At 45.4% G+C, this 19,076-nt stretch overlaps 1 protein-coding gene across 5 annotated transcripts in view; it reads left to right on the top strand.

The window, feature by feature from the left end:
- SLC25A37 (solute carrier family 25 member 37) overlaps positions 1 to 9,839 on the top strand; it is a 50,331-nt gene extending 40,492 nt beyond the window's left edge. For 2 of the 5 annotated variants that reach the window (XM_036749505.1, XM_036749506.1), the window contains exons 2-4: positions 133 to 361; positions 2,488 to 2,544; positions 6,066 to 9,839. In XM_036749505.1, the coding sequence (XP_036605400.1) occupies positions 133 to 361; positions 2,488 to 2,544; positions 6,066 to 6,586 (807 nt within the window). In that variant the 3' untranslated portion in view covers positions 6,587 to 9,839. The other 3 variants (XM_036749508.1, XM_036749507.1, XM_036749509.1) reach the window with 3 other exon arrangements.
- Positions 9,840 to 19,076: the final 9,237 nt, after the last annotated feature.

The raw sequence follows: 19,076 nt of genomic DNA, 5'->3' as shown, positions 1-19,076 counted from the left end.
TGACCTTAAGCAGCCATTTCACTTCTCTGAGCCTCAGAAACAAGGAGGGGGAATCTGACTAGATCAGGTTCCTAAAAAGTATTTCTCCAGGGTCGCTTACCCACATTTTGTTCTCTTTCCCTCCCCGCGCAGACTAGAATGCAGAGCCTGCATCCAGATCCCAAAGCCCGCTACACAAGCGTATATGGCGCTCTCAAGCAAATCATCCGGACAGAAGGCTTCTGGAGACCCTTACGGGGCATCAACGTGATGGTGATGGGGGCAGGGCCGGCCCACGCCATGTATTTTGCCTGCTACGAAAACATGAAAAGGACTTTAAATGACGTCCTCCACCGCAGAGGAAACAGCCACCTGGCCAATGGTATTTTGAAAGCGTTTGTCTGGAGTTAGACTGCTCTCTTCTGTTCTACAACAGACCCTCCCCTCTCTGCTTCCTTGGGCCTTTCCCCCTTGGGTGACCCAGCGAGCTAACACACCCAGTCTTCAGCCTGATTCCTTGTGAATAAAGAACAGTAGAGCTGTCCATATCTATCTATAGATCTATGGCTGAGTAGATCTGTAGATAGATATAGAAGTATTCAATTTTTCTGAACTTTGGGGAGCTTGACAACCAAGGGGTGTGCTCGGTTTTTTTGTATTTTTTTTGTTTTTTTTGATCTTTGCTTTAATACTCAGACTCTTCTCATAGACCTTTATTGATCAGACCTTAAGTAGAAACCAAACATGTGAATGCGGGCTACGAGAACACGCTCTGAACAGTCTCTCAGACTATGTTAAAAAAAAAAAAACAGCCTCTCTCAGACTATGTTAAAAAAGATAAAAGACCTTTGGCACAGCAGCAGCATCGGCAAGAAAAAGCTCAGGCTTTAAGAGATCTTTCAAGAAGTATATTGACTGACCGGAGTCGTATCTCCAGAGCAGACCACCATGTGGCAGGATCTAAGCTCCTGGGAGGGTGCCCCCTCCCGCCCCTGCGGCTTGTCTGAGTCACAGCTTTCTGGGAGCAAGGGATGGAATAGTTTACTTTTGAAGGAGAAGGGGGGTGGAGACAGGGTTTTGTGAGTTCATATATACAGCTCTTCTGTAACGTTCCACGTGGGCTGGAAACGGGAGGGTGAGTTAGGAGAGGAGGGGGGATGCATCTGTGTGGGGTTTGGGCTTTTGTTTTGTGGGTGGTGGTGTTGAGGGATGACGTAGGGCTGGATTACTGGGAGCCACACCTGGTCTTCCGAGCTTAGCTGGGGCGATGTGACCCGCTTTCTTCAGCCCTCCTTTCTCTGATGTGACCTGTAGCAGCCTTCTTCTGTCCTGCTTTCTCTGCCCCTTCGGCCAGCAGACCTTGGTAATCCACGTCACTGATATGTTGTGTAGAAATGTGTTGATAACATTTACTGAGGTGTGTCCTGGGGACCATCTTTTAGTTATGACCACCTAGGAATTGTCTCAATTTAGGTCTTTGGTGACTTCAGTCCCCAGAGAGACCCCACTGGGAGTGTAGTGAGGTTTGAAGACATTCCGTAGCTTAGAGACGTCCCGTTTGGCCTCTCCTGGTGCTGACCATCTAGGCCGGCCGGAGGACGGACTTCATTCCTCAGCTCCCCTCCCACTCTCCAGTGGTAACGTCAATTACTTGGCAATGTCTGCGCTGAATAAGAAAGCTCAGAGTCCCCAGGTAGGATTCCTGGACCGATGCTCATGGTTCTTGAAGTTTGGGTGGGGGATTGGGGTACCTTCAGTGGAGAAGCTGACAGGATATTCAGATTTATCTTGGACATCTGCAGAGTCCCTTTCCTTCCACTACTGTCCTGGCTTATCCCCTACTCTAATTCTGTAAGATGATAGATTTAGACCTCCTTGGACCTTAAAGGTCATATCTAGTACAGTCCCCTCATGTTACACCCAGGGAGACTGAGGCCCAGAGAAATGAAGTCGCTTTCTCCAAGGATTTTCTGATGCCTAACCCAGCCAGCTCTTCTGCTGTCTCCTGTCTGCACTGTCCTTCAAGACTGTCCTCCTTTACATTTCCCTCTCTGCCTTACCTTCCCACCCTCCCTTGGCTGGGCTCCGTCCAGGCTAGAACTGAGGAACTGAATTGAATTATTAGGATTTTGGGGGGATGGAGAGGGCAGTGAGAGTAAGGAAACCCTGCGGAAAGTGAGGGGGGAGAGGGCTAATGAGGGTGGTCTCTGTGGGTTCTCTGGCCTCAGTTCCTCCCCAGAGTTGCCTTGAGAGAGCTGAGGCCTTCGGGGGCTGCTGGAATTTGCTGAGCTCTGCTCTTCCCCACCCCCCACTTCACAAATATCCCCCTCCTACTCTTATCCTTGCTTGGGGCCTTTGGGGATAAAAAACAGTCACCTGATGGTAAGTGGTTTTATTTTTTTTTTTCTTCTTAAAAAGCCAGGCCTTGAGAGGCTTGTTTGAGGTCCCCAGGGACTGAGCCCCAGTGGTTTACTGTGGGAGGCTAACTTTCTGGAGTTTGTTTTGCAGGGATAGCGGGGAGTATGGCCACCCTGCTCCATGATGCTGTAATGAATCCAGCTGAAGGTAACGTGTCCCTGCCCTGGGGAAGGGGGAGCCTGGTGCAAGTCTCAACAGCTTGGGAGGGAGGAGTAACCTCTAACCCAGGGCAATAATTAGCAAGACCTAGTGCCTTATTTTTAAAGAACAAGAGAACCCCCAAAGTTTGTTTTATTTTATCACTGGGCTCCTTAAGTAAATGAGGTAGTTAATCACTGAGGCAGGCAGGTGGTGCAGTAGATAGAGTGCTGGGCCTGGACTCAGGAAGACCTGAGTTCAAACTTGGCCTCAGACACTTACTAGCTGTGTGACCCTGGGCAAGTCACAAGTTCTAGGCAACTCCATAACACGGTTTCTTAATCTGGGGCCCAGGAACTGGTTTTTAGAAACATTTTGATAACTATGTTTCAATATGATGGATTTTCTTTGCAATCTTAAGTATTTTACTTTATGCATTTAAAAAACATTCTGAGACAAGAGGTCTGTGGGCTTCACCAGACTGCCAAAGGGGTCCGTATTGAGAAACAAGCTTATGAACCCCTGGTCTGAGACTCTGAAGTTGCAGAGAAGCTGCCAATGTGCATGGGTGAAGGGCATTTCTTCACCCATCATCACCCATTATCAATGAAATCCCAGGTCTAGTCTCTGTTCCTGTCCCCTTAGTGATGGTATCAGGCATTAATGAGTGATAGGATCATAGGAATCCTGGAAAGGACCTTAGAGGTCACCAAATCCAGCCTTCCCATTTTATGGATGAGAATACTGAGGCCCACCCAGGTTGTCACTTGACCAGAGACAGACAAGGAGGTTGTGTGTGTAGGGGGCTGTGTTGGGGAATTACACACAGTTCCAAATTCAGTGTTCCTTTCATGGTAGGGCTTGTTGTTTCTCTGGATTTAAAAAATTGATAACTGGTCACATAGTCCAACCCCCTTATTGGAAAACTGAAGTTGGGGGAGCAGTGACTTGCCCACATCACACAGATAGTAAACGACCACAGTTGGAATTTGGACCCAGACCTACAGAATTCCAAGGAAGTCTGGCCCCTCTTTGAGCCCAGAACAGCTTTAGGCAAAAAAGAGGCTCATGGCCTTCTTTTGTATCCAGTGGACCTAGGGTTAGGAGGGAATACCTCCTAAAGCTATTGAAGATTGAAGGCCCTCTTGGTTTTCCAGGACTGGCTAGCTCACTCCTCTCTAGCAGTCACACCAGGTGTACACATAAACCACGAGGAAAGGGCTTCCCTTTGTTAACCTTGGTGTTCAGTGGTGTTTCAGGAGAATAAAAGGGTTGGTTTTCGTTGGATTTCCTCCCACTGGCTAGGTTGAGACATCTTGGAAGAGCCAATTGTTTTTATTTATAAAGTAATAGCTAGAATGATGAGTAAGGACTTGGCAGGGTGGAATATGGGGAAGAAATAGCCAACTGCTTCCGGTTTCGTAAACATCAGCTGTCTGAATCAGTGTGATGGTCTCAAAGAGCTTACAAAACTTCCTGAGTCCTCCCCAAACTGTAACTTCACACCAGACAAGGCAGCTTTGGGGCCAGGAAAGACTGATTCGAGAAACGTCACAGTATGTTTGCAGAAAGTTTCAGAAAGGAAAGACGAAAGGCCTTTTGATCAAAGATCAAAACTTGTTATACCTCATAGGAGCTAGAAGGGAACTCAGACCTGCTTATTTGATAGAAAAGGACACTGAGGTTTGTTGAGGTCCAGGGATTTGCACAGTTATGTAGCTACGTGATAAGTAGCTAAGATTTGAAGCCATACCCTCTACCTAACTAGAAATCCAGCCCTGTGCTTTGCCACCTTATCCAGCCCAGGCATCTCACTCTTTCTTGAGGGAGCTCATAACCTGTTGCCTAATTTTACTTTGGGATTTTTCCCCCTTTTCTAGGCATTTATATCTGGACTGCTAAATGAATGTTTGATATCTGTAAATCAGACTGTGGGTTTTGTTTTGAGAAAATTTGAGTTTTGCGGTCATTCCTATCTCATGTATCTTTGGAATTAAATTCTCACTATTTAGGGTTTAAGCATGGTTTCCTTTTTGTATATTTAATGACCAGCCTGAAGGAACCTGGAATTAATTAAGTAGCCTTTGCTTGCTTCTCACTTGTGGGACCACCAGTTGAAGAGCTGTCTTATGGGAGAGGGATTAGCCTTGTTCTGCTTGGGCCACAGGGTGAGGGTATGGGGAGTGAGGGGCCCAGAGCTAAGAGCAGTAGATGGAAGTTTCCAAGGAAGACTTTAGTTCTGTACTAGAAAGTTTTTCCTTATATCATTTGAGCAATTCAGTTCAGCACTGATTATGATTATCAAGAAAGGCAGAGACCAAACAAAAAATGGTCCTTACCCTTACGGAGCTGATGTTTTAATGGAGCTAATCTGAAAGAGGAATGGGCTGGCATAAGAGATAGTGAGTTCCCCAACCCTAGAGGTCTTTAAGCAAAGAATAGCTAACTTCATATTAGAGAGTCAACAACTCAGTATATCAAACTTTTATTAAAAGCCTACCAGAGTCTGTTCAAGGCTTTGAAGGCAAAAATGGAGTAGTTCTTGTCTTCAAGGAGTTTATATTCCACTGGATTGTAGAGAGGATTCTTAAGTATGGGTAACCTTTATGGTGCTCAGTTTCCTCATCTGTAAAATTAGGAGGGTTGGACCAGATGACCCCTAAGGTCCCTTCTGGTCCTAGAGCCGTGATCCTAGATGACCTCTGAGATCCTGTGTGTGACCTTTCGTTAATTCCCCAAGCCAACTCCCTCTTATGAATTTAATTGAACTTGGGCCCAAGAGGATTCTGACAGGCCATTTAAAAACACAGATGTCATTTAGTCCATCAGTGAGCATTTATGAAGCATCTATTGTATACCAGACACTGTCCTCATTGATGAAAATACAATTACAAAGAACAAAACGATGCTTATTTTCGAGGAAAAACAACCTAGATTGGGAAATTTGGGGTGAGCCTGGGGAAGGTCAAGTTTGCATGGTTATAATAACAAGAATCTTCCCTTCTGTCCTGCTTTCAAGTATGCAGAGCTCTAAACAGCATTAGGAGTAGGGGTCCTTATGGCTCCCTCTTCTTCCCCATGGCTGCTGGGGCAGGGAGGCCAGCTGATCAGGCAGCTCTAAATAAGACAACGAACACCACTTGGGGATGGGTAAGACAGGGCTTAACCTGGGGTCTGGAGACTTGAATGGGAAAAAAATTAAGCTGGTTTTGACTAGGCTTTGGTTTTCTTCTGTGATCTCATGTCCAGGGGCTTCGCCGCCAGCCCGAGGGGTCCAGGACATGGGGAAGGTTAAGAACTCCTGGGGTTGGGACTCTCAGAGTCATGGGGCAGATCCAGCCTGGGCTGCCCCAGTGGACCAGTCATGGGTGCCCAAGACCGAGGCTGCTGAAGCGCTGTGAGAGCTTCTTTATCCTTTGGGTCTAACTTGCCTGTTTTTCTCTATGACTTGCCTTCTCTGGCATCTCCATCATGGGGTGGCAAACATCTCCACCTGGATCACCTGGACCATCGATGCCCTCTACTGGCAGTGGTGAAGCAGCGCATGCAGATGTACAACTCTCCTCATCATTCGGCCCTTCGCTGCATCCGGGATGTCTGGAGGACCGAGGGGGTGGGCGCCTTCTACCGGAGCTACACCACCCAGCTCACCATGAACATTCCCTTCCAAGCCATTCACTTTATTACTTATGAGTTCCTTCAGGAGCAGATCAACCCTCACCGAGGCTACAATCCCCAGTCCCACATCCTTGCCGGAGGGCTGGCGGGGGCCGTCGCCGCGGCCGCCACTACCCCCCTGGATGTCTGCAAGACCCTCCTCAACACTCAGGAAAACATGGCTCTCTCTTTGGCCAATGTCAGCGGACATCTGTCTGGCATGGCCAATGCCTTTCGAACAGTGTACCAGCTCAGCGGTATTTCTGGATACTTCAAAGGTATCCAGGCACGCATAATCTACCAGATGCCATCCACAGCCATCTCCTGGTCAGTCTATGAGTTTTTCAAGTACTTCCTGACAAAGCACCAGGTGGAGAATAGAACTCCGTACTAAAGGAACAGACTGTGGGGAGCAATTCCAGCATCTTATTTAAAAAAGAAAGAAAGGATTCCCTCTCCCGTTTCCATCCCTCTTTCCCCCATGCACCCGCACCAAGTTTTACGAGCTTCAGGTTTCCTGAAGCACCAATGTGATTCTTGCAGGGTATGTGCCACTGAGTAGCTCCTCTCTGTGGCTGGCCTTGAAAGAGGGGTCGGATCCAAAATGGTGGCACTGATGGTTGGGGAAAGATTTTAGTGGAAGAAAAATGAATGCCTTCCTCCTCCCCCTTCCTGCCTTTTCCCTCCCCTGCTAGAAGAATGAATGTGACTTTTCTTCTTCCCTAGAACTAAACCGCACAGAATAGGGTTGGGGAAATGGGGGGTCTGGATAGGTGAGGAGTTTGCACCTCAGAGACTTAAGATGTTAAAGACAAACTAAATATGATATGTATATACAAGTTCCATTACGCAATATAAAAATAGATGGATAATGTTTATCCTTTATTTTTCTATGTAGAAGTTGAATTCGTGTGTGTATGTGTGTGAGAGTGTGCAAATAGTATTACAGTTGAGATTTTAAAGTGCTTTTTTAAAAAATGAAACAAAGGGCTCAATTTCTCCCATCATGATATATAATTAAGCACCGAAGCATCTTTACCCAACCTCCAGGGGTGGCCTGAAGCCTAGGGCTTAGTCACCCTCCCTGACCCCCATGGAAGTTTCACTTGAATGTATGTAGTAAACTTTGAGTTTATATTTTTGAGGTTTTTTTTAATGAGAAAAAGGTACATTTAAAAAAAATCTAGCCAAGAGGGAAAACATGACTACTTGGTCATTTCTTCTCCTTACACACATGGGATGTTAGATCTGGAAGGGATGTTAGAGGCCACCTGAGCCGGCTCCCTGCTTTTGATGTGCATGAAGAAACTGAGCCTTGGCATGGGTGAGGTTACTTAAGTCATTCTCAGCACACTGACTTCCTTTTGTCTGGGATGAATCTCTTTTATTTCCAAGTCCCTGGAGAGCAAGCGCTCCCTTCTCCTGGACTCTGATGGATGTTGAGTCCTGTGTCTTTTGAGGCCCTTCCTGTGAGGAAGGACGTGGCCAAGTCAGCCCCTGCCAACGTCTCAAGATGGAAGATTTGAAGGGGCATTGGTTGTGCTTGTGTGTAGGGTTTTGGCCTCTCTGTGTGTGTGTGTATCTGTTCTGAAGTTCCATAAAAGGTGTGTTTCTGACCAGGACACTCCAAGACTCTTTTCTGAGGACTCTTCTCTTCCTCAGTGGCTAAGGTGGATTGTTTAGAGGACAGATATGTGTGGAGCTGGCAGATGTGGACAGAGCAGGATGTCTGCCAGGGTTCTTTTTCTCTTCCCCAATCCTTTATTTTCAGATAATTTTTCCTAGGGCAGTACTTAAGGCCTTGATCTTTCTGCCCAGCTTGGAGGAGAGATGGGGGTGAAGGAGGAAGGACCTTGCTGAAGCTCATCTCTGCTCTTCCATGCCCTGAAGGAGGTGCCAAAAAAAAGTGTGTGTGTGTGTTGAGGGGGGCGGGCTGTGTTTGGCTTCATCAGTGGTGAGGGAAGAGTCCAAGTTGCACAGAGGGACAAGACTGTTGGGAAGGGTTTTATTGGGTATTTTTCTGTTAATGACTCAGAGGCCCTTGTAAGCTTTATAGTATGTCCTGAGTGACAATCTCCTTAAAAAAGATACAGACCTGTTTTTTCTAGCCCACTGCTAGCGGCTAGCCCCAAGGTCAGAGAAAAGACTAATTTAATTAGCTGCATTCTTCTCCCTGCCCAAGTGCCTGTCTTTAAGTCTCAGCCAATGGGCATTTCTTTTGGCAGAAACTCTGAGCCAACAGCCACTTGCCCTGGGCCAAAGTATCTCTCTTTGAGTGTTCTGACCTGAGGATAGGCACTTGGGGGAGGAGTTGACTTCATCCCTTTGAGACAGTACCATGGTCTTGGGGACACAGGGAAGTGTGGGTGGGCCCTAGGCAGGGGGTGCAAATCTTTGCTTGGTAATCCCAGGGGCTTTTCCTCTGAATCTGAACACTTAGGAGGTCTGTCTTGACTTCATTCATTCACAAAGATGGGAGTGCCAAGTTGAGGTTCCTCAAAGAGAAGTGTGGCTTTGTTGTCAGGATCCAGATAACCTGCCTCTGCCTAGTCAGAGCTCGTGGGAGCTGGGGACAGCAGACAGGGCAGAGACGGGGTCCCCATTGTGCCTCTGCCGTGTTGGGGGTTGGGGGGAGGGGGAAGTGGGCAATGGAAGGGTTGAACCTGTCGAATCAAGAGCCAGGATTAATTTATTTTCTAAAATAGTGTCTCATCCTTCTCTTTCCCCCTTGGCCTGCTAACCATTTCTAGTCCTCCTTAAACTTTTGCTTCAAATGGTATTTAGAAACTGGAATGCCCACTTGTCTAGGCAAGACTTTCTTTAGGGAAGGGACCTGTTGATCTCTTTTCAAGACTTCCCAAGCCAGGGCTTAGCCTAATTGTGCTTGATTCAACTAAGGCAACTAAGTGCCTACTGTGTACTGGGATTGCAAGGCAAAAATGAAATCATGCCCTTCATTGATCACTTAGCCTTAAAGAGCACATGGTGCCTCAGGCTCATCCTTGGAAGAGTTTCTCATTTGTTCTGTGCCTTGATGTCTAGATGATCGACTTCTGATATGTAGGAGCTGTAAGGCAAAGGTTCTACCTTCCTAAAATCAATTGTAATGGATAGAACTTGGATAGGAACTTGATTGTTCCCCACTACCCCAACCCTGCCTTACTTGCTTGGTAAATCTGCCTGGTTTCCTGATTTTCTCTCTGTCCTTTTTATTAAATGATGCTAGAAGCCACATGGGTCCAGCTTTCACTCTTGGAGGCTGCCTCTCTCAACGCACCTGCCCTGTCAAGGACCATTGTATTTGATGGGGGTGGGAGGAAACGTGTCTTGTGCTTTGTTTGGCCTGTGAAATCCAAATGTGTTTGCTGCTTTATATCTGCAAGAACACACTGTATATTTTTTTAAAGGGAGCAAAAGAGTGTTGTTTAAAAAAAAATTTAAAGCTTGTGATGGCTGCCTACATGTAGTTTGTATCAAACCTGTTTCTCCATCTTTTCTGATTATTAACCAGCTGTTTGAAGAAGGAATGGGGCAGGTTGGGGGGTGGGGGAAGGAGTGTGCCTTGGTGTGTGGGGTCTTTGTTTCTTAATATGCTGCTACAGTTGTACCACTGGAGCTGGAGGAAAAAAATAAAGTATTGACCCATCTGTCTCGTGTGCCTTGTGGGTGGGGGTGCAATGGGGGGGGCAGAGGGAGCTGGAATGAGGAAGTAGCTGATGGGATGCTGAGAAGGGGTGAGTTAGAGCTGAAATTTTCCAAGACTAGTGAGGTAACTTGTCCCGTATCTGTCGAGCTGGGAGAGACCAATGAGGCCATGCAGCTCAACCCTCTCATCTTATAGAGAGAGAAATCGGCCCAGAGAAGCGATTGCAGCTCAGAGATTTACACCTGGAGGGTACCTTAGAAACAGGCTAGTCCAACAGGGAAGGAAACTTCTCAGTAACGTGAGTCCATGTTTGGTTAGGGGCACACAAGTAGCAAATATTGGAGCCCAGGACCTGAGATGGAATGCTCCTCACTCTACCTGTCTCCCACAATGAGATATGTAGAGATCTAGTCCTAATACCAATTTTACAGAAAAAGAAACTGAGGCTGAGGGGAGGTTTGATGGCACAGCAGAGTATTGGATTTAGTCAGGCAAGTGGCATCTGCCTCAGTTTCCTTATATATAAGAATGGGGATGATCACATCCACTAGGAAGGGATGAAGGATCAGAAGAGACATGTAAAGTGCTTCGCAAACTGAAATGCTGCGTCAATGCCAGCGTTTAGCATCGTGTGCTCCTTGAGGCCGGGAAGGGACTGCAGAGGCCCGCTGGTTTGACAGGTAGGGACACAGGCCCGGGGAAGGGAAGGTTCCCAGAATCAGCTGGATTGGACCTTGAAGACCATCTTGTCCAGCCTCTTACTGTAGAGCAGAAAACAGACAAGGGGATTATAGGACATTTAAGGTCACATATGTAGGGGCAAAGGCAGGATCTGGACCCCAAGTCCCCTCCCTACTTGGTACTTAAATGTACACTCTCACTGCTGCTTCAGAGAGATGAAGAGACTTTAAATACAGATTGCGACCCTCTCTTTTTACAGGCAGAAATGAAGGTCCAGACTCCTTGATCTTGAGCTGGACGGGCCTCAGAGATGACAGAGTCCAGGCATCTAGACTGAGGAAGCCGAAGCCCAGGGGAGGGTTGTTGGGTCCTAGATTTGGGGCTGGAAGGGTCTTGGGGTCGTCTGGTCCAACTGTCATTGACCGGGGTAGTCAGTACTGGAGCTGAGATGCACAGCTAGGGCTCTGATAGCCACCAAGGCTGCCAGTCTGCCCATGCCTGGCTCCTCAGGAGCTGGAGAAAGTGGAATGACCAGAAGAAGACAATCGGTCACATGATGACTGAGCTGGAATGGCTGTCTGGGGAGAGAAGGAAGGAAAGAGGGAGGGAGGGAATAAGCATTTATTAAGCACCTACCTATTATGCACCAGGGACTGCTCGAAGCACATTATTATCTCATTCAATCCTCACAACAGCCCTGTGAAGTAAGTACTACTGTCCCATTTTACAGGTGAGGAAACTAAGGCAGACAGGTTGAATGGTTTGCCCAGGGTCACACAGCTGGTAAGCGTCTAAGGTGAGATTTGAAGTCAGCTCCCTCCCCCCCCCTCCCCCCCCCCCCCCCCCCCCCCCCCCCCCCGCCCCGACCTCTGGTTCAGCCCTCTATCCGCTGTGCATCTTGCTGCTTGGACTAGGTGGTTTCTCAGGTCCCTTGGAATGCTGAGGCTCTGTGGGTGAACACCACCTTAGAGAATGGTGTCCAGCTTCCTTTTAAAAATCCGACTGTGCCAGGGCCTGGCAGTGCCTTCAAAGGGGTCTTTGGTGAAGTGGAATGCGGCATCAGCTGCCTTTCTCCAAAGTGCTCATGGGCACAAAAGACTGGCCAGCCCCATTTCATAACCCAGAGAGGCCCTTATTTTGGAGTGGGCAAAGCTCTCCTCCCTTGATAAGAATCCGCATGTTCTCAGGAACCTCCTAATTCTAGGGCTAGAGGGACCTTTGAGGTCATCTAAATCCCCCACTTCACAGAGGAAGGCCCCGAGGCCCTCAAAGGCAGCTTGCTCACTCTTCCAGCTCACAGATGGCAGGTCCAGGTGGCCTGGGTCTTCTGAGAGGCAGTGTGGTTGGGGCAGCTGGGTGCAATGCAGTCAAGACAGCCTGGATTTTAATAAGAATAGTCAGAGTGGCAGCTAGGTGGTGCACCGCGTAGAGTACTGGCCCTGGAGTCAGGAGGACCTGAGTTCAAATCCAGCCTCAGACACTTGACACACTCACTAGCTGTGTGACCTTGGACAAGTCACCTAACCCCAATTGCTCTGCCTTCCCTCCTCCAAAAAAAAATAATAGCCAACATTTATTACTATGTGCCAGGTACTGTGCTAAGTGCTTTACAAATATCGTCTCATTTGATTTTCACAATGACCCTTAAAAGCAGGTCCTATTATTATCCACATTTTACGGTTGAGGAAATAGGCAGACAGGTTAAGCGACTGGTCCAGGTTAAGCGTCTGTGGTGGGATTTGAACTCAGGTCTTTCTAACTCCTGGCCCAGTGCTTTATCCATCGGATCACCCAGCTGCATATTTAAGTGTTGTCTCTGATGCTTTCCAGCTGTGTGACCCTGGACAAGGATCTCCTTCTCTGTAAAGTGAGGTCTCGCTAGATTGTCAGGGATCTCATGGGGAGATTGTAAAGCTCTTTTGAAATCTCAAATACATAGAACCTACTATCGTTCTCACCTCAGGCCAATGGTTTTCTAAATTGTATTAATCAAGATAAAGTAGGCAGAGGCACATTTGGGAGAAGAGACAGGGTCTTTCTGGAGCTGATTGGGGAAGGGCAAGACCCCTTTGCCTATTGACAGATCCTCTAAAGACCAGCAGCCCTGTGCTCAGGTCTAAGACTCAGGGCCTGAGATCGATGCCAGGAGTAGGAAGAAGTGCCCATCCAAATCCTCAATGCCTACTATGTGCTGGCTGCTGCGGGGAATCCCCCTGTCTCGACCCTCCAAGACTCTATAATCTAATCAGGGAATTGAATCAATTCTCACAAATCCTATCAAAAAACCAGTGATGAGACCAGTGCAACATTTGGGGAAAGGAGAGAATACTTAGAAACATTTAGAATTGAAAGGGAACCTTGAAGTTGCCTAGTTCAACCTCCTTTTACAGATGAAGAAACAGATGCAGAACAGTCATTCTCCTGAGGTCATGTAGCTGGAATGTGCCAGGACCAGGCTTTGAACCAGAGGGTCTTACAGACCCAATATTCACTACTAGGTTTTTCTGACCAGATCAGAAGATTTTCAGGGTCTCAAGAGTGAAAGGGCCCTCAGAGGCCATCTGTTGCAACCCAGGACCATGGAGCCAGAGATTTTGAGTGGGAGAGATATTGGGGTCATTTAGAGCATCCTCCTCATTGGAGAGATGAGAAAACTGAAGGCCAGTTTTCTGCCCGAGGTCACACGGGTGATAACAAGCAGGATTAGAACCCGGGTTCAAGAACTCCAAATGTTTCATTCTACAGTCCCATGTTGCCTTCTTCTGTGCCTGAATAAGAATTCTATTAAACCAAAATCAATAAACATTTATTAAGCACCTACTATGTGCCAGGCATTGTGCCAGCACTGAAGATACAAAGAACGAATTTCATGGGGGAGAGAACATGCAAACAGCTATGTACAAACAAGTTATAGAGGGATAAATTGGAAATAAAAGAGAGAAGGCACAGGTAACTCAAAGACAGAAAGCCCCGGCCCTCAAGGAGATTACATTCTCCTGAGAACCAAAATGTACACAAATAAATACAAAATAAAAGTAATGCAAAGTTGTATCTGTGGTAGGAGGGGAGGGGAAAAGACAAGCCTTCCAACTGAGTGAGTCATGAAGAGCTTTACCATGGAGTTGGCAACACTTAAGCTAAGCCTTGGAGGGAACGAGGGATGCCAAGAGAGGGAGGTGTGGAAGAGAGAGACAGAGACAGAGAAAGAGAGAGAGAGAGAGAGAGAGAGAGAGAGAGAGAGCAAGCAAGCATCCCAGGCACCAGGGACAGCTTGTGCAATGTGAAGCAAGAGACTGTCATCCTTGGGGAATAACACCAGGCTAATTTAGTTGGGATGGAGAGCCCCAAAGAAACATCTGGGATAGATTTTGAGCCCTTTGGGGATCTTCTCATTTTCACCTAGATCCAAAAAAGTTCAAGAAGTGCTTAGAAGGGCTCCTGCCAATCTCCTAGTCTGTGTCCTGAGATCACCCCTAGCTTGGGCATGGTGCTATGGATAGATTTCCCACCTTTTTATATATCTGTTTAAAAACAAAACCCTCACCCTAAAGTCTTATTTCACAGGAAGTACCATTGTTTCCCGTTCCTGTGTGACCTTGGGAAACTCTCGGGACCTCAGTTTCCTCATCTATCAAGTGAGGAAGTTAGACTAGAAGGCTTCTAAGGACACTTCCCACCCTAAATCTGTGATCCGTGATCCTTTTTGTGAGTGAAATTCATAGCTCCAGATAAACTGGAAATACCTAACTATGAATAGCCTTCCTGGGGTTCAGTCTTTTCCTCTAACATTCTCAGTAACTTTTATCCGTTTTGAGTTGTCTTTAATGCTGGTGTACATTAGTTTTTTATGTAGGGCCTTTGCTAAGAGGAAGTGAAGGCAGGTTTGGGATCTAAATCACACTGTGTCCCACTAACCCACTTCATGTCCCCTTAAACCCAACACTGGTGGAATTTGGTGAGAGTGAACATACGAAGGCCAGCTGTGGTCAGTGGCATAGAGAGATGAAACATGAATAGAATTAGAATGATCGAACCCCAGAATTGGAAGAGACCCCAGAAGTTTTCTAGTCCAACACATACCTAAATAAGAGTCCTTTCTACAAGCGGATATCCAGGCTTTGCTGGGACACTTCCAGGGAGTCAGAACCCACTAGCTCCCACCCTAAGGCGATCCATTTCTGTTTGGATGGAAGGGTGCCTGAACGGGATTGTATGTAGCTTCTATTCCTTCCTCCTGTTTCTTCTTTCTGGGGCCGAGTGAACCAAGTCTTGTCAGCCTTTCACATGATGGCCCTCCAAGTACATGAAGTTAGCTCTCATGGACTGTCTCCCGCCGAGTCTTCTGCAGGCTAAAAATCCTCAGTTCCTTCAAGAAATCTTCATGTCCCAAGGACTTGAGACCCTTTGCCATCTTTGATGCCCCCCACCACCACCTTGGATGTCCCCCTGCCATCTTGGATGCCCTCTAGGTGCTCTCCAGCTTGAACAGTGGCACCTAGAACCAAAGCCAATACTCTTACCTGACTATGGCAGAGCACAGTGGGACTCTCACTTCTCTGTTCCTGGAGGATCTGCCTATTTTATTGTATCTCAAGCTTGCTTGTGTCCCCCTGTTCAGGCAAACTGAACCTAACCAAGCACAAGCCTGTATTCTGATGTGGTAGTCCCAAAGCTAGTGCCATTTTCAGCTTTTTTAAAGTTAAATTAAATTGCTCTGAAACTTAACAAACATCAGATTAGATCCTTCAAAAGAGAACAGAGAAAGAGGACTGTCTGAAAGTGCTCATCGCTCAAGTATAGCTTACTTTTATATTGAAGAATATAGTTCAAAGCTGCTTGTCTGATTCCATTTGGCTTTCCCTCTGTCCCTTCTGTGCATTAAAAAATTATTCAACGATCCTCGTTTATTTCTCTTTTTTTGGGAGGAGAAACAATCTATCATTTGTTATACTTTCCTTGCCTCATTGGAAAAACAAAGTCTTTGTAACAAATTTACATAAGCAAAGAAAACACATTCCTACATTTGCTGTGTGAAAAATGCGTGTCTCACTACCTTGACTTCTGGGAGCCAAGATGGTAGAGTAAGCCGTAAATGCCCATAACTCTTCCATATTCTTCTCTAATCAACCATAAGATAGCACTCCAGAACAAATCCTGAAATGACAGAACCAATGAAAAGACGGGGTGAAACAACCTTTGAGCTCAAGAAACTTGGAAGATTGGCCGGAAAGGTCTGACTCAGGTAAAAAGGAGCACAGTCCAGGACAGGAAGCATTCCAGTAAGCCAGCAGCGAGTCCCACCTCAGCAAACCAGCGGTAGATCCTGAGCCCCAGTGCAATGAGCAAGCAAATAATGCAAATATTGGGGAACCACAATCAAGATTACACAGGATTTAGCAGCTGCAACATTAAAAGATTGTAGGTCATGGAACATGATGTTCTAGAAGGCAAAGGAGCTAGTACTACAACCAAAAATCACTTACCCAGCACAATTAAGCATAATATATCAATGGAGGAAATGGTTATTCAGTGAAATAGTGGGATTTCAAGCTTTCATAAGGAGAAGACCAGAATTAAACCAAAAATTTGATTTCCAATATCAAGACCCAAGAAAAGCATGAACAAGTAATAAGGGAAAGAAAACCTAAGGGATTCAATAGAGCTAAACTGTTTACATCCCTACATGGGAAGATGATACTTGTAATTCTTAAGAATTGTATCATTAATAGTACAACTAGAAGGAATATACATAGACAGAGGGTATGAGTATAAGGTGAATTTGAGGGAATGACATAAAAATGTTAAGAGATGAGAAAGAGTAGTAGACTGGGTACACAGGGAAGGGAGAGTTGGAATGGGGTAAATTATTTCACATGAAGAGCCACAAAAGACCTATTACAGTGGAGGGGAAGATGGGAGGGTGGATAATGGGCATCACTTGAACCTTACTCTCATCAGTGTTGGTTCAAAGAGGGAATATACACAGTAAGTTGAATATAGAAATCTATCTTGCCCAACAGGGAAGTAGGAGGGGAAGAGATTAAGTAAAGAGGAGGGAATGGGGACTGACAGAAGAGAGGGCAGATCAGGGGAGGTGGTAGCAGAACAAAACACTGGTGAGAAGGGAAAGGGTGAAAGGAGAGAGAGAACAAACAGGAGGAAGAAAAGGTTGGAGGAAAATACGCAGGTAGCAATCATAACTGTGAATGTGAATGGGATGAATTTTCCCATAAAATGGAAGTGAATGGCAGAGTGTATCAAAAACCAGAATCCGACAATACGTGGCTTACAAGAAACACACTAGAAGCAGAGAGACACTGTGCTGGTAAGCAAAATGGGCTCTTAGCACTCAGTTCAACCAAGTGCCCTTGAAGAGTTTGGCTTGTTTCCTTTAATTAATTCAGTGTATTTCATTGGGTCTTACTAGGTGCTAAGCCCCAGGCCCAAACCCCTATTAGGTGCTAAGCCCATGTGGGTGTGAAGCTCCCAGGGTACTAAGGGGAGGTGCTAACCCAAGAGCCAATCATAGGAGCCTAAGTTCTGGTCATTCAGATGATGTTTGACACATCTGAAACAGTATAAGAAGAGAAGACAGAGCTATTTGCGAAGGGCTCTCACTCTTGGTGGCATGCTGATGTGGAGACTCCGGGCAGCTGTAGCTAAGAGTCCTCCAGCTCATAACCTGGATGTTGGGACTTTGTTAAACTCTGGTAACTATGTATTGGGATTTGAATCAGACAAGGTCTGTCTGTCGATATTTGTAATTTGTTTGTATTTGTTCTGAAGTTCAGGGTGCTGGGTTTTTCCCCTGAACTAAGTGAATGGCATTTGTATGCTGAATTAAAGTAAACTTGTTAACCCTTTAACGTTGCTTTCCTTAGTAAAGGAGATCAAAAAACCTGGGCTTTGGCAGTGTGCAGGCAGTGTGCTTGTTGTTGGGCTTGTGTTGGTCTTTCACCCCCACAACAGCTGCTAGCCAGATTGTTGAAACAGACACACACAGAATAAGGGTAAGGGACTGGAGCAGAATCTGTTATGTTACAGCTGAAGTAAAAAAAAAAAAAAAGCAGGGGTAGCAATCAATCTCAGACAAAGCAAAAGCAAAAATAGAGCAAATTAAAAGGATAAGGAAGGAAACTGCATCTTGCTCAAATGTAGCATAGACAATGAAGCAATGTCAATACAAAACATATATGCACCAAGAGATATAGCAACCAAATTCTTAAAGAAGTTAAGTGAGTTACAGGAAGAAATGAACAGCAAAACTATACTAGTGGGGGACCTCAAATTTCTCCTCTCAGGACTCAATAAATCCAACCAAAAAATAAACAAGAAAGAAGCTAAGGAGGTAATAAAATATTAGAAAAGTTGGATATGACAGACCTTTGGAAAAAAACTGAATGGGAACATAAAAGAATATACATTTTTCTCAGCAGCACATGGCACCTACACAAAAACTGACCATGCAATAGAGCATAAAAACCTCAACATCAAATGTAGAAAGGCAAAAGTATTAAATGTATTCTGTTCAGATTATAATGCAATAAAAATTACATTCAACAAAGGGCAGTGGAAAGATAGATTAAAAATTATTTGGAAACTAAATAATCTAATCCTAAAGAATAAGTGTATTAAAGAATAAATCATAGAAACAATCAATAATTTCATTAAAGAGAATGACAACAATGAGACAACATGCCAAAATTTATGGGAATTCAGCCCATGAAGTACTTAGGGGAAAATGTATTTCTCTAAATTCTTACATCAACAAATGGAAAAAAAACATATCAATGAATTGGGCATGCAACTAAAAAAAAACCAGAGAAAGAACAAATTAAAAATCATCAATTGAGCACCATATTGGAAATCCTGCAAATCAAAAGTGAGATTAATAAGACTGAAAATTAAAACAACAACAACAAACTATTGAGCTAATAAATAAATCTAGGAGCTGGTTTTATGAAAAAACCAAAAAGATATATAAGCCATTGGTTAATTTGGTTAAAAAAGAAAACAAAAAACAAATCCGGTACCAAAAATTCAAAGGGTGAATTCAATCACCACCAGTGGAGAAGAAATCAAAGCAAACTTTTAGGAAATATTTTCCCCAATTATATGCCAATCTGAACATCTGAGTGAAATTGAAGAACACTTATGAAAATATAAATTACCTAGATTAATAGATCAGGAAATAGAATGCCCAAATAACCCCATCTTCGAAAAAGAAATTGAACAAGTCATTAATGAACTCCCTAGGAAAAAATCCCCAGGGCCAGATGAGTTCTGTATTGGCAACCAAAAATGGGCTCCTTAGCACTTAGTGAACAAGTGCCCTTGACTAGTTTGGCTTTTTCCCCTGAACTGAATGCTGTTTGTATGTTGGACTGGAGTAAGCTTGTCGGCCCCTTCGCCTTGCTTCCCTTGCTTAAGCTGATGGAAAGAACCTGTGCTTTCCCGGTCAACCCCTTCACCTTGCTTAAGCAGATTGAAAGAACCTGTGCTTTCCCCGGCGTACCTTACACCCCCGCAGAAGCTGGATGGTTAAAAGCAGCTCCCG

This window comes from Trichosurus vulpecula, chromosome 3, assembly GCF_011100635.1.
Source record: "Trichosurus vulpecula isolate mTriVul1 chromosome 3, mTriVul1.pri, whole genome shotgun sequence".
In the NCBI taxonomy this organism is placed as follows: domain Eukaryota; kingdom Metazoa; phylum Chordata; class Mammalia; order Diprotodontia; family Phalangeridae; genus Trichosurus; species Trichosurus vulpecula.
Note: the sequence above shows the minus strand (reverse complement) of the source record. Positions and strands in the feature narration are given on the sequence as shown.